This window comes from Xiphias gladius, chromosome 15 (genome assembly GCF_016859285.1).
Source record: "Xiphias gladius isolate SHS-SW01 ecotype Sanya breed wild chromosome 15, ASM1685928v1, whole genome shotgun sequence".
NCBI classification, from domain to species: Eukaryota; Metazoa; Chordata; class Actinopteri; order Istiophoriformes; family Xiphiidae; genus Xiphias; species Xiphias gladius.
This window is the reverse complement of record NC_053414.1, coordinates 15,801,651-15,817,447: the sequence shown is the minus strand read 5'-3', so window position 1 is coordinate 15,817,447 and position 15,797 is coordinate 15,801,651. Positions and strand designations below refer to the sequence as shown.

General features: G+C 39.4%; 1 protein-coding gene across 1 annotated transcript in view; it reads left to right on the top strand.

The window, feature by feature from the left end:
* The first annotated feature begins 444 nt into the window (after positions 1-444).
* Positions 445-15,797, top strand: part of ctnna2 (catenin (cadherin-associated protein), alpha 2) — a 347,985-nt gene continuing 332,632 nt past the window's right edge. Inside the window, exon 1 of the mRNA XM_040147173.1 lies at positions 445-600. Within this exon, the coding sequence (XP_040003107.1) occupies positions 585-600 (16 nt within the window). The 5' untranslated portion in view covers positions 445-584. The remainder of the gene's footprint in view (positions 601-15,797) is intronic.

Here is a 15,797-nt window from a genome sequence, read left to right as displayed (position 1 = left end):
AACAGCACCGTGATTCAGCATCTTTTTGCTCCACAATAGGCTTTTTTGTTGTGCACACAAGGATGACGATGCTGTGGAAGATCAACCAGAACATAAGTCACATTTTGTTTTGTTTGTTTGTTTCTATATTTGGTCATTCCAAGTTTTGCCACTCAGATAAGACACTTTTAAAGAAGTTTAAAGTTCACGTTCACCGGCAGGGAGTCACGGGGCGCGAGGGCATCAATGCAGTGGAACGAGGTCATCATGGGTTGTGGTTAAGATCGGGCACAGGTACCCTCGGCACAGGTAGAAAAAAAAAAATGGCGGCGTCTACCTGTCAATAACAGCTGATTTAATGCACCGCCCTTCCGAGCGGGCCAAGTGACACAAATCAAACGCGCCCGCGGTGAGGCGTGACCGACAGGTGCATGCCGGGCCCGGTTCAAACGGGTCGATCCTCCGGCGGTGCCTCGCACGTGTGCTGAGGCGTGCCGGCGGTTGGGAGGAAGTAATAAACCAGGGGGATCGGCCGTCACCGACACTGAGACTGAATGAGGTCTTAACCCAGAGCGGAATGAGGCGGACTCACGGGGGCTCCCAGAATGACGTCGAGGAAAGGTGAGCACAGCAACGAACTCCCTGATTGGATGTACGGCGGCGTGGAACAGACCGGGCAACCCCCCTGGTCGCAAGCTCTGTTTCCGCCAACAGCTGAGTGACTAAAAGATGACCAGATTTCCAGAGATACACCTGTTTAAAAGTACACCAATCTCGCGTAAAATATCGGAAAGAACCTCTCCTCTTTGACTTTATGCCTCTTGGAGATCAGTCCATCTTCTACTCGCTTAACTTTTCACAGTAACGGGAATTTTTTGAGCAGGGGTGCCCAAACTTTTCCATGCCACTGTAACTGTCCAGACGATGGTGCTGATAACCACTGGGTTGCCTGGTAACGCAGCAGTGTGTAGAAACTGTGGGTGATGTGAGGTTTATAATATACGTACACTGTATATACGTTACACCGATGAGCCAAAACATTAAAACCAGTTACCGTTGATCGCTACATATATATCCAGAAACTGGTTTTAATGTTGTGGCTGATCAGTGGAGAGTTCTTTACATCTTGTGTTGTCCGTCTAGGCGATCCTTTATTCTGCTGGTGAGGTGGCAGATCATGTCATTTATGTATCTTGTAGCATGTTGCACCTGCTGCAGTGTCCATCGCTGTTTTGGTCATTTTTGTTAAATGTCTGAGTTTTGTCCTAATTTCTGGTTAATCCCTGTAGAGGTACTCTGAGGAAGGTGGCTGTATACTTGTAGCTGACAATCAGTTGTACGCACAGGCTGCAAATGTCCATCTACAGAAAAGGAATTTATCTTTGGTTTGGATATATAACTTAATAGTTTTCTCAAATACCATTATTATCATCATATTGTTCCTTAAAAATATAATGCATGCAGAGAGTACATTTTAACTGAATTAGTTTTTACTTTTATGAGTACATTTTTACACAAGTAATTTTACTTTTACTTGAGTAAAATATTCGAGTACTCTTTCAAGCCCTGAGTGTGACAAGTTCACAGGATCGCTTTTAATTTCCCATGGCTACAAGACTTTGTCCTCACATTAAAAGATAATCCACAGACCTCCTATCAATAACTTCCATTAGAAAATAGTGAAAACCTTCCACATCAGTCTGTGGATTATCCTGAGTGGCTAAAACATAATTTCAGATTTGCTGCTGTTTCTTGCTGGTTTTTCAAATGTAATTTTTCAATGCTTTGAGTAGCACAACACGGTTTAATTTGTTTGTGTGTGTGTGTGTGTGTGTGTGTCTGTGTCTGCAATTTGGGTGAATTAACCCCTGCTATACACTCTTTGTCCTTAAATGTTATGTACAGTACGTAGCTGTCCCTTGAGGTTCCACAGTATTTATAAAAAACAAGATAATGCAGAAGAGACAAGTAATATGACATTTTTCCAAACTTATTTAATTAACCAGCCGAATTTTAATTTTGTAAGAAAAATCCACCCCTTTGCCCTTTGAATTCTCCCCACAAGATGAATCCCCTACAGTATTGCAGCACCTGTTATATGTTCAGATAATTTCATTCCTCGTAAGCACTTTTGTATGATCAGTTGAATATATCCTGACCTGAAAGTAGATTTTTTTTTTTTTTTTTTTTTAAAGAGTGCCCTTGACCTATTACCCTGAATTGTTCCGAGTTCCACTTACCATTAAAACCTAATGTGTGTAATTTCGTAATAGATTGCTAAATGTTTGCAGAAAATGGCTGCAATTTTAGCGGTCAAATTACCTGTTCTTTCAGTAGATGTGACTGGCCAAGATGTCCTTTTTTAAATGGTTGATAAAACCAGTTTTTCACACAGTACCTCACATGGACCCACATGGAGTTTGTTATCGCCTCTCCTATTTCTCCACACTCTTGGGTGGCTTTTGATTTTTTTTCTGTTGATGAAGTCAAAATAAGGACAACCATTTCGTCCTGGAAGGCCTACATAACAGGTCTTTTGTGGTATGTAGCAAAAAGCCGGTGTTTGGCTGTAAGGGCAATCTAACCTTCAGTCTGTGTTTAACTGACATCTGCTGTGTTCGTTCAGTCACGACAGCCTTATGTAATTCAACAAGACTAATAGCTATGCTAGGTGTCCTAGCGTGCTAACATTTGCTAGTTAACACTAAACACAAAGTACAGCGGAGGCTGATAAAGTCACTAGATTTGCAAGTATTTGGTCATAAATCAAAGTGTTTGATAAATCAGCTTCCATGCAACTGACAAGCTATGAAAGTAGCTATGTGGTTAGTTAGCTAGCTAATGTAGCAAAGGAGTAGGATACGCATGAGTGACATGATGGTTGTCACAGAAGAATTAACGATGGGGACATTTTTTATTTACTTCCCAGCACTGCATCTCACCACTAGGTAATGATACAGCGGGAAGTCAACACTCAAAAGGACCTAATCCACCACCACACCGTTGTCGTCTGAGCTGCAGAATGAATAGGAAGAGATGCCCTGATCTCTACCATTCATTCTGCTGCATCACTGACTGCACTGACACACCATAGCTGGCTAGCTACCTCGCTAGCATAGCAAACAGATGTGACGAGCATGAGTGACGTGACGACTGTCAGGGACAGGGTTATGTTCGAGTTACAGAATATTGAAAAGGGAAAATGATGAGGTCACTGTTCATTAACTTTCAAGCTACGTATTTCTCAAGTAGTTAGCAAACTAACTGTGGAGACGCCGCTTGACTCCGCACCACCAGCTCCTCTGCTGCGATGCGTATTCTGCTACATGTGCTGCAGACAGTGCTGGGAGTATTGTAAACGATGACGGCGGAGCGCGCTCTGCTGGACAAACTGTGTGATGACACCCTTTCTGAATACTCCAAGCATTGTTTTTTTGGCATTGTGTACGGTTAAAAAAAAAAAAACAACACAAAAAAAGTTTTCACATCGGCGCATATCGGACAACATATGCCGATCCTGATGTACATGCGATGGGCTCTAATAGTTTTCCAGATATTTCATTCCGGACCAATGTGGTGGACTGACCGAGTTGCCAGCATGGGTCATAAAAAATATGTGAAAAGGATTTTTTGGCTGTGTTGGAGTATTCGATTTGTGTCTCACTGTAACCGATAGCATTTTTTTCTGTCAAATGAGAGACATCCCCATTGCATGGATTTAAAACAACATTTAAGTGCTTTTTATACATCTCTGGATTTTAAACTGAACATTAATCTGGAATTAAATGCAGATTCTATTCTCACTTTCTTGGGGCTGAGATGAATCCAGGAACCTTTTTACAGCAATGTATCTTAATTGAATAAAGATTATTGCTTGAAACGCCTGACTCATTTTGAAAAAGAGATTACAGAGTGAGTCTTTGTGGAGCCATGTTGTCATACCTTTCAGTAATCCTTCTTCATTCAGACTGAAGAGAGAGTCAAATTCATATTCATCTAGTCACTACAGTCCTAAACAATGTTTCTGATGCAGGAGTACATTAGTGTATATTACATCCGAAGTAATTTAATTTCAAACTTTAAAATGTTGTGGAGATTTCTCAAGGAAGCTGCACAACAGAAACCTTGGACGAAAGAAGAATCTTCTCAGCCCAGTGTTGACGTGACTATTAGATAATCTTAAACTACGACTATTCGGAAGGTGTGCACTGATTTCTGTGTGCGTGCTTATAAGTTCAGTTGTTACCTTCTGTGGACTCAACATGGTTTCACTTACAGTATGGCTTAAACAGCATACAGTATACAGCAGGTGTATGCATCTCACAGTATCTGTCATATTATGTGTATGTACATTCTATACTCCTCCCACACGTCAACAGGTATTGGGACTTGCAGTTTGCAGTAGTCTGGTACTAGCAGTTTTCTGAGGCTTATGGTTATGCCACATCCATCACTGGTAGTCTGGCAGTAAGATTTCTGCATGAGCAACAGAAACAGTATGCACATACAATACACTCACTGTTACTGTAGCTGTGACATTGTTATGCAGTGGTGATAATGGGAGGAAGAATGCTTAAAATAGACTCTTAAGAGGATCTGCTTAGCATTGAAATATTTTGCATTTCTTAGTAAAGTGGACCTCTCCATTTTCTTCCTATTCTTTTTCCGTTGATGCCGTATTCACTTCTTTACTGTTGTACATAGTAACCACCATCTGACAGCATCGTACCAAGCTAACAGGAACCTTATTCTAATTTATACCTTGAAACTAACAGATGAGGGGTGTTTACAGGTGTATGAACACATGCTGTGCATTGTTTTTGCCTATTGTTTTCCATTACAGAGAATCTGCATTTTTAATTGGACAACAATAATTCACAGCTTTTACGTTCACCTGTAGAGCAATCATCCAGCATGCAGATAATGTTATCAGAACAATATGAGGGCAGTGGAAATTTTGCCTAATGGTAACCCATTAACAAATTAATCACCCAACCAAGCCAGTTCATATGCACTGTAACCGGAAAAAATAGACACCCTTGTTCACTCTACTGCATTACAATCCCACAGTATTGCGCATTAACACAAAATTGCATCCTCTAATTGTGCAATAGAATTGAGTAAACACCCAAACAACTGAAGTATTTAAAGCTAAACTATATTTGACACTGTGCACTGCAAAGGGCAGATTACTGTCATTTCTGTTTGATTTTTTTTTTTGTTTTGTTTTTTTTCCCCCATACATATGTGGAACTGAGGAACACTTCACTTCCCATGTATGTATCCATTAGTCATATTTGGTTCATGGAGCCTAAAGCTCCAGGTGTTAAAAGTCAAACTACTCTATACATTGTGTCACAATGTCTTGTGAAAGGTAGAAGGCAACAAAATTCAACAATGAAATCATCACAGGTTGTTTTTATGAGAATGTATTCTTTTAAGAGAGCTTAAATGTAAGATGTCATGTTATGTGCAACATTGATAACTAAATAAATATAGTTATTTATTAGTCATTAGTCATTGTTACGGAAGCCCTGAGAAGGTTTGTCACAATAATCCAAAAAAAAAAAAAACCAGGTGGGGGAGAAGGAAAAAAAAAGTTCTACCAGGATCATTTATCTAAAATACTTTTTTCCAGCCGTGAAATTAGGTGTTAGCAAGTTATGTAACATTACTGCCATTTCTTTCTTTAGGCTAAAAATGTACTTTAATCGGCGAAGGCATTCTGCGTGACAGGCTTTAGGAGGTTAAGAAGGAAGAGAGGAAGTATAAAGAGCGGCAAAGTCCAAATATTAAGCAGGTTGTGGTGGAAGAATGAGTCAACTACAGAACTTTCACCCAGGAGACTGGGGTCGAAATGCGGTTTCAGTTGACTTTTTTAACAACATTTTTTTTCGTTACTTTTATTTAACTGTTATTGTTATTATTTTCAGAATAATAACAATAAATGTATCTTGTGTTTAGAGTAAGACTCTAAAAAATGATGCATTACTATAATATTAAATATTATACATTTAGGATGTTATTTAGCAACTTTTGGTGTTTTATCAATCTTTACTCCCTGTAAGACACAACTAACAAATTAAAAAGTAATTGCGGCAGGTTTGGCAGATGTTGTTTTTTTTAATATTAAGCTGAAGGCTATATAAAGCTGATAACCTATGAAATCGAGACCTGTTTTTACGTAAACAAACCACCTGTGACAATGTTGTGTTGATGTTATGTATTATGTATCATGACAGTTGCAGAAATAAGAAATGAACTGGAGACAATTAAAGTATTTAAATCAAAATGCAAAACAATTATTAACGCTGACAGGCACTAAAAGTTGTGTAACTTAACCGAAGTGCAGCAGTGAGTCCCTCCGGAGACCGCAGGCAGCAGGAATCAGGAATAATGCCCACAGGCTAACAAGCACTGATTCTACTGTAACTCCGGTACATGAACGAATCTGGCAAGCCTCAAAGCCCCCACGTGGTCTCTTCAGCATTCTTTGGCGTTTGGGCTGCAGTTCCGCATATATGGGAAGTGTTGAGAGCAGCGAGTCTGTGAAAGAGCTGGTATGAACAGCAGCTGAGTCAGGTTGAGTTGAGTATATGGGTTTATAGCGCTGAACGGTCTCAGCAGTGAGTGCATACAGCTACAGTCAGGTGAAAACATGATTCAGTCAACACCCGCGCTGCTTAAGCAGCCAAACTGTGTCATTCAGTACTCAAGTGAGTTTGTAACAGTATGCAAGGTTGAACATGTTTCCATTCATACGGCTGGCAGTTAGCTTGGTGATCTACAAAAGCCCAGTAGGTTGGAGAAAGCGAGAGCTTTTCCCAGTGTCAGACTTTGGAGTGCAGCATATGACTACTTCTTGGAGGCAGTGCATACCAGTGTAGACTCGATTTTGTATCAAACTTGCAAAAGTATTGGTAGAAAGGATTAGTTGTTTCATTTTTTAGCACCGGCATCAGCACCGGAGAAAACATAACTGAATTATTTCTTTGCCTGAATACTTTCCTATCTGTTACAGTCCCAAATTATTTGCGTTGATTGACATTCACACTCAAAATGCACTTAACGACTCGTCAACCTTCACTTTACAACTGAGAAATGTGAGCACTTTTGCACTTGTTCTGTAATATGCGTCGTAAATGTGTGTGTGTGTTGTTTTCGTCTTTCATGCTGAATATGTCCCAATGCCTTGCCAGTACAAGAACCCGACACTTCAGCTCCGGCTTTCACATCAGTGTCTCTGGCACACGAGAGCTTCCTCCATTAGTAGCTTGTCACAGCTCAAAGTCCACTCGTGTGAATGATGCTAAATAGCAGTTAACAGCAGTACAGAAAAAAAGGGACTATCTCTATCACTGCTGACCTTCTCATACTCGCAAACACACATTTACGAGCTCTAAACAGGCAGAAAGCTTTGAGCCCGAGAGGAGAAGAGCTCTGAGGCAAGGAAGCTGAAGAAACAAAGTGGAAAGGAAATGAAATCACTGATGAAACAGATGAAGAGGCACACATTCAGAGCAGAGCATATGAAAAGGGAAAAGACATACGAATTGAAGACATTCATTAAGAAATTTAAAAATGTATTTTTCAGAAATAGAGGACTGAGAGATGTCATCTTGAACAGAGCACAGTGTAGAAAGGTAGATAGAAATGTAGAGAATGATGATCCTGGTGAAGTTGTCTACAGAGGTAGAGCTTTGTTATACATCACCCTGCATTTTTGTCAAATGCCCAAACTCTTTGTGTATTTCTGAGTAGAGTAGAGTAAGATTACTATCTGTAATTTTGCCGCAGGAGGGCTTTTTCCCCTTTTGTAACTGTGTTTTTACCCTGGTCTGACCTTCAGTATTCTTATTATCCCATTATTTCAGGCAAATGTTTCTGCTTGCTTGCTTTGGCTAGTGTTTTATTTCACCTCATTTCTCCTACCTATCTTTATAAGTGGATATCAGGCTAGAGGTGAAAACTCTGAAAAAGAAAATACCATTAAGTTGAAATGTGTCACTGCACATTCAGGCAGGGATTGTGAGTCGACTGGGGGGGTCGGAGAGTGATGACTTATACCAAATGATTACATGCCATAGCTGTGTAATGATGGAGCGCGCGCGCGAGAAAGTGCCCCATCTTTCAAGAAAGTGATTTAAAAAAAAAAAAAAAAAAAAAAAAAAAAATCCTGGATCCTGCTGACAAATAAACAAACCAACAAACAGACACAGGTGAAAGCATATCCCCCTTCGCAGGGGCAATAATCAAAAACAGTAACATTTAAACCTGTATTAAACTGATTAAACATGATTGGTGACAGTGTGAATATCCACACACAACACTGTCCCCTTGTTGCCTTTAAAAATGATAAATTATTGTCCCACTATCTGATCAAAACTATATACCTGCATACGTTCCCTCTTTTTGATTTGACATGACACTGAAGAAAATATTCCGTCAAGTCCTAGGCCTGGTTTTATTTTTTTATTCAACAGTACGTTCAGCTTATGACAATGAATGAAACTGTTATCTTCAGCTTCTCTGTTCTCGTGGTTCAAGTCTGCAGCCTCCCGTTCCAAATTTGTCTTTTTTGTCTTATTCATGACCCAGATAATTGCGAATAAATAAATAAAATAAAATAAAAGACTGAACTAACAGTCTTAATTCTGACCTTGGGGCAAAGCTTTCCCTGATTTCAGCTTTGTCCACGAAGGAAGGGCTTCGCCAACAATAATCAATGACGATTTCTTTGTTTTATTTTTGTGCCCAAAGTCACTTTGTCACTCTGCTGCCTTCAGCTCCAGTGAGGAGCAAGGTCAGCCAAAAAACACCATACCAAACTCTGAGTCATACCAGACAACTTCTGTCAGGAGAACAACTGAACCCAGGAAGCCAGCACTGAGTACATTGGCAATCTACACTGAACTAGGATTATGAGAAAAACTCTCTCTGGTTTGACAGTGGAACAGTCCTTTAGATTTTTTGCTCCATGGAAATGAGATTCCCCAAAAGACACTTGATGTGACTCCCAGGTAAAATGTGACCCTTTTTACATTGTACCTCGTGTTCTTGGTCTACATCCTGTACGTGCCCTCACGTGCGTGCTGGTAGAACATGCTACACAGCTGACTATTTCGCTGTTAGAACCTAGAGCCAATACAGCGATGTTCACGGAGTTCTGTAGATTAACCAGAGTGACTGAGACACTTTCTGGAAAGATGTATTATCATTCTGTTGCCCACATCAAGACGTTCCACTAGTGAGTTGTGACCTATTACAGTCAGCAGTTCCTTGTTTCTTGATTGTTGCTCTCACAGTATGAGGTATGGGGTTTTTTGTGTATGTGGGTGTGATGGTATCCTAACCAATGTTTTGTGAGAACTTCATTAAGGTTACCACTGTTTGGCTTAATATTTACAGTTGGTTCACTTGTTGCTTAAAGACACAGTGGAGGAAAAAAATAAATTTTTCAAGGTCTGACTCTGCGTCCCTGTATCTCTTGGTACATTTTCGATATATGTGTAATTTAGCAAGGCCAGGCCATGTAGGCAGTCACACTGACCTCTGTGCATTGTAGTTGTCTGAGTAAAACTTGCCCGCACCACTTGTAAAAGTTGTACTGTAAGTCATAGATCAAAACCCTTTTGAAAGGTTAATGTATAATTTATATGCCTATAACATTGAGGGCATGACAGCACTGTGTCATGAACTTGCATGAATTGGTGAGTGTAGGGGGAACAACCCTGACAGTAGTTTCCCCTGAGGACCCGATAGGCAAAAAAAAAAGGGAGTGGAAAATTGGACCTATTCTGAACTTGAGAGAGTCCCACCCTGCGCCTGTTGTTCTATTAATGTCTGATCTCGTAGGGAAAAAAAAAAAAGGAAGTGTGATGCAGGCTCCTTTTTGTTTCATTCTGCCCACTTTTTTAGATAATCTGATATGAATTATTAAATGTGCAGAACACAAACTATGTTTTTAAACTCCAAAAATAGCCCTGCTTCACGCTCGAATCTGAGGCAGGATGTGTCAGGGTGGTAAAATTAGGCAGCAAGCGGAGTTGCAGAATTTAATAAGTGGAAAGGCCTTTCTGGTTGTGAATTTATGGCAATGTGAGTCACTCTAATCTCTCAAGCATGAAGACTGACTAAGCACCCCCATGCCCTTCTCCTCCAGTGACCCTCATCAATGCATTGTCCACTTGTCGTAATGTACTGCCTTCAGTCACGGCGTAAAACCTCATTTGTCACTGAAGTTCTAATTCAACAGAAATGTTTTTAAAATGACCTCCCTGGAGCTGCTGCTGTCTTATTAGTAAACCAACCCATGAAAGTGAAATTTCTTTCATTTAGATTGTGCAAAATGCGTCTGTTTACACTATTTTTTTTTCTGCAAATGCATCCCTTTTCTCTTTTAACCCCCCAGTTTGCTCCTTAGAGGACACACATATAGATTTCGTTTGTTTGTGTGGGTTTTTTTTTTTTTTTTTTTTCCTGCACACTAATTTGCATGTCTTCCCCTCTCAGTGGCTTTTGTACTGTCGTAGCCCCGCTCATACAGAAAGCCGCTGGGATCAAGTAAGTTCAGGGGTCCAAGTCAAAGCTTGTGGGAACTAGTCTTTACCAATGCATTCTCTTACTCTTAGATCACCATGTATCTCAAACTGGGGTCATCTCCAGTGTCCTGAACTGAGATCTGATGATTGTGAGGAATGCAGTGTTCACCTCTGCTGAATGATAATACTCATGGCGATGGGTACGGAGAACAAAATGCCATTGGTGTATATTTTAGAATATTTGAAAGCATACAAGGCATAGTATACAACATAGTAACATAGTATAGAAACAAGAAACTTAAAAAAAAAAAAAAAAAAAATCTAAATATCAGAGCTCAATGAATTTAAACTGAAATACTGTTGATACTGAATTGAAATTAGAGACAATATTTTCTCTCATCATCTTTGAATATCTCTGCCTGCTTCAAAATTTTTGTACAGAATCTCTTGTTTATGTTTTGTGGGACTACAGGATGTTCACTGCTGTGCTGTGGCAAGGAGACACTCAGTCACTTTAGTCACAACGCTCCAAAAATGTTCAAATTTAACAATGTTTTTTTTTTTTCAGGATTTGGTTGTGTATTGAGAATTCTGACTTTAACTACAATTGCTCAACCATAAGAATTCATTTCTATTTTTAAATAAAGATGCCAGCCGAAGATGTTTCTTGTTTCACATCTATTAAACTCTATTTAATCAGGTAGTCTTTTTGAGATTGAGCTCGTTTTCTCAAAAGAGACCTGAGAAAAAGAAACATTCATAAACAGACAACCACAAAACCAGCATATATAGACAACACAAATAAGGTCAGACAACCACAATTGACAAAGTACTAAAAAAAACATATTACAAGAGTCAAAAAAAAAAAAAAAAAACTCAGGTAATAAAGTTTTGAAGTCTCCAAGGAGCAAAAAAAGAATCAAGCTTGGGGGCAATTTCCAGTTCCTTCCATTAAAAAGGTGCATAGTATCTGAAACCAGTTCTGCCAAGATTAGTGGGTACCTGTGGAATATATAAGGTTAAGCAGTTATTGTGTTGTGTCCTGTTGGTACAAGATTTAAATAATAGAAAAGAGGTGAGGTAGTTTGGCAGCTTTTCCCGTAGAGCTCTATAGATGAATATCATGAGATGATTATTTATTTATTGTCATAAGGGAGTCCATCCAACATTGTGATACAGAGGCCAGTGATGAGCACAAAATTTGTCAATAATGATAAAGTGTAATAACTAACTCAACTCAGTGGTTCTCTACTACTTCAAAGTGACAGTACAGAATATCTTTGTAAGCAAGAAAGAAAAGACAGACAGAATTTCATTTTATACAGAAAGCCTAGTTTGATTTTTCATTTTGGAGCGTGAAATTGAAAATGATTCTTGAATAAAAGTCTGAAGTTGGCTGGTTGCAAATATTCTATGTATGAATGTCCTCCGTTAAAATAGAAAATAATTCTTTCATAACTTTGGATTCAATCCAGATGAACTATATTAGGGCAGCTTGACAATTATCTTATGCAGTATACCTACTAGTCCTAAAGTGATATGATTAGTTTTGTCCAATATGAACCTTTCACCAGTTAGTTGATTTAGCCGAAGTTACCTAAGTAATTTGGTGCCTACTCTAATTAGTACTACCTAGTTTAAGCAGTTTTCTTACATTTACAATATGCAGCTATTAAGTAAAGTTGTCCCGATCACCCAAACAGAAGCATTTTAACTCATAACGACCTCACTGGACTGATAAAGTCAAGTTTTCTTCATTTTCAGGGTCATTTATCTTCTGAATAGGCTCATCAAACAGTCATGCAGTCAGGGCACTTAATTTTTCTGTACTTCTCTCGCTCTCTTTCCTTTGATTTGTGTACGGTGATCTCATGTTCATGTACTGCTTGTTCCATGAGCTGTGAATTAAATCATGTCTAATGTCTGATAATGTATTGCCTCAAAATATGTCCACACTGCAGAAGGCCAAGAGACGACTGAGCAGATTGACACAGCAAAAAGTGACTTTATGTGAGCACTGTGATGTCAGCTGTTATTTTCAGCCTGGCTGCAACTGAATTGACTTGATTCGATGAAAAGTAACGTGTCAAAGAAATTTCCACACATTGCTGTGCTAAGTTCTTCTATGGACTGACAAAAAACAAATTGCTTACTCTGTCAAACTAACATGTAACATTTGCACCCAAAGGTACAAACACCTATAACAAGACCAAAACTACTCGGTATCATGGCAACTTTATCAGAAGTTGTATTACTTTTTTTCCTCCCCTCCACCCTTTCTGCTTTGTAAAATCTCTGTATTCGTGTTTCCCTGTAGAGAATTAAAGCTCTTCTCTAATACTAAATCTGATGCGTAATTTATGAAATGAGAACATAATGTCTTTCTCATCAACATTAATACTGTGCTGCACCAGAAAAAATAATGTAATTTAAATGTTTTAATCGCTTTAACCAGGAACAAAATGCCGTGTTTATTGTGGATTACCTTCACTATGAGCATTACCAGATTTGTCCTAAAATGATAAGTCCGAACCTTGCCAATACACAGCCTTTGTCTCTACAGAGGTTTACACAACTTAAAATGCATGTCTGACTTCGTAATCAGCCTGCAATTTACAACAGGGTTTGTCGATATCTGGTAATGGTCCATCGTGAATGCAATGCACGAATGTTAGATTGCAGCAAGGATTATTCATTCACGATGTCAACAGTGGAAGCGGAAAGCAAAAACATAGCTAACATAGCGTAAACATAGCAGAGAAATATGTACCGCTCTTAGATAACAGCTGGGGGGTGGCAGTGACTCAGTTAGAACTAATCAAAACTGATCTGAACAGTCCCTAAACAAATCTGTTCAGTCAATCAATGTAACACTGAGCTCACAGCGAAACTGCCTTTAGACATCACCTGTCTGGAATGAAGAGAATTGGTTGGACTGCTTGGTGCAGTGAGCAAAGAATCTATTCTGAGCGCAAAATCCCTTGCAATGAAAAAAGGAGACTAATAAGGCTATCAAAAGGCCATAAGCCGGGAAAAGTCATTACTCCACCAATACGTTGATAACAAGCGCTGTCTTGAGCTATTGATTTCTCGGCTCTCATGTCTATCAATGTCAAAGTTTTTAGTGTAAGAAATTCAGTGTGCAAATATGTTCTGAATTGAGTATTGTCTTATATACATTTTCTTTTGAAAAAGATGCTTTTAGCCATTTTTCTAACTCAAGACCAAAAATACAACAGCGGAGACAGCCCTACAAACACAAATGTCTGTCACTGACTGACTGAAGTTGCACCATTGGTTGGCCGGCCGTATTGTTGGAGTTTCCTCATTGGCCATTGCTCTTTCAAATGAATTGGAACCGTTCTTATTATGTCATCTGGGGTCATTTGCTGACGGTGTTGCCAACTTAGCACCTTGGTTGCCAGATTTACCTACTTTTCAGACCCCTTTTAGTGACCTTTTTTCAAAAAAGCACCTAATGACAAATCTATTAACTTTCTGAACAAACCTTAGCTACTTTCCGTTGAAGAGAGTCGCCAGTATTAGCTTACGAGATGGGGCTTTCCCTCCACAGACACACCTCTGTTTCTCATTCAACTGACCACACGGCAGCTGACAAAGACATGAATGACCTTCTAACTTTCTGTGTGAGGGATTATTTTATAAGTAAATATGGCAAAAATCACAACCCAACCGTTGTCTTTAACTTTATGTGTCTATAGATTTTGTCAGGCGAAGTCGTTATAAAATCAGGACTTCAGCAGAGCAGAGCAGCAGCTTGGAAATGGCTTGGAAGTGACTGCTGGTTAACATGTAGCCTTAAGGGGCTGCGTTTTACTCACTATTTCATACTTGTTCCGTTGTCTGACATCAGAAACAGAAAAACATGTAAATGAGAACAGCTTTATTGGGAATTCGTCTGTATTAAAATACTGTTTATGTGAGCACAGAGAGTAGGAGAGAAGCAAACAGATAAGGGGCTGAAACTAGCTGACACTAGGCAGAATGCAAATACGATGTAATGATGTCATGAATATGCTAATTAGCATGCTACGTCATCTATCGACATTTACCAACTTTTCCAGCAGGCTTTAGTTGTTTACAGCGGTTCCACAACAGTTTTCAGCTAGGTCCGCTATTTCACACATTGACCAGACATGGTCCAGCCATATAATAGGTTTTGACCTAGTCTTGTTGTCGCTGTGTGTTTACTACCAGTCTAATACAGTCCCCCCTGGCCAAACCCTCGTTTTTACATTCTCTCTGTTTCTCTTCTCCCTCATTTCGCATCCCAAAATAAGTGTTGCAGAATTTTTATCAAGAGTTGAGACCGCATTTTGGGTCTCTATTGGGTGTTTGAAAGATTATGGCACCTGTCTGGCAGGATGGATGGTTCATTAGAAGGATATTTAGTCATCAACATGATGCCGCAGATGGTGGTGCTCAGCACTTAGGCGCACACTGATAATTTTGGGGCTGGATTAAAACACGAAAGCTAAAATGATCATAGCAGGCCCTGAAGAGAATTAATTATGGTCAGTTTTCTAGTCATATTTTACCTGGTGTCCTTACACTACTGGAGGAACATAGAGCCATAGTCCTGCCCCCATTTCAGGCACACCTGTGTTCCATTAGCTCTAGTGTACTTTCTTAGTTTTTTAATCACGCTTCATAAAATGCTGAAAGGTAGATGTTTTTATGCCCTCATCATTATAAATGTTTTATTTCGCGTGGAAAAGTAATACTGCCACAACCTGTTGCGCTGCAGAAAAAAAACAGTGTGAGAAGATGATTCATCTCCAGGGCAGTGGCAGCACCAGAGATTTTCTTTTGCTGGTGCTATGGGGTTGCTCGACTTTTCAGTGAGGGTGCTCTGAAATTTAGGGCTTCATATTAATGTACTGGTCACCACAATTGAATTTCTACTGCAACAACCCCCCAACATTTTTCACCTTGGCGGAGGTATGTGCTCTGAGTGCCATTCTTGTTTTATTAATGTAATTATTCAATTTTCAAATTATGAATTAATATTAATCACGCATTATAAATGAAGAATTATAAAAAAACCACATACATTTCTTGGGGTGCAAGGTGGCGGCTATGGCCATGCTAGAGGTAGCTACAGCAACCCCAAGACCCTCCCAGGCACCACCTGTTCTCCAGGGGCTGTTGATCAGCAATATTCATAGCATCAGATATGTTTGTTGCAATGATGTGGATATTTTCCACAGGTATCTTTATTTGCATATTTTCATCTTCTTTCAATTCTGTGTTTCT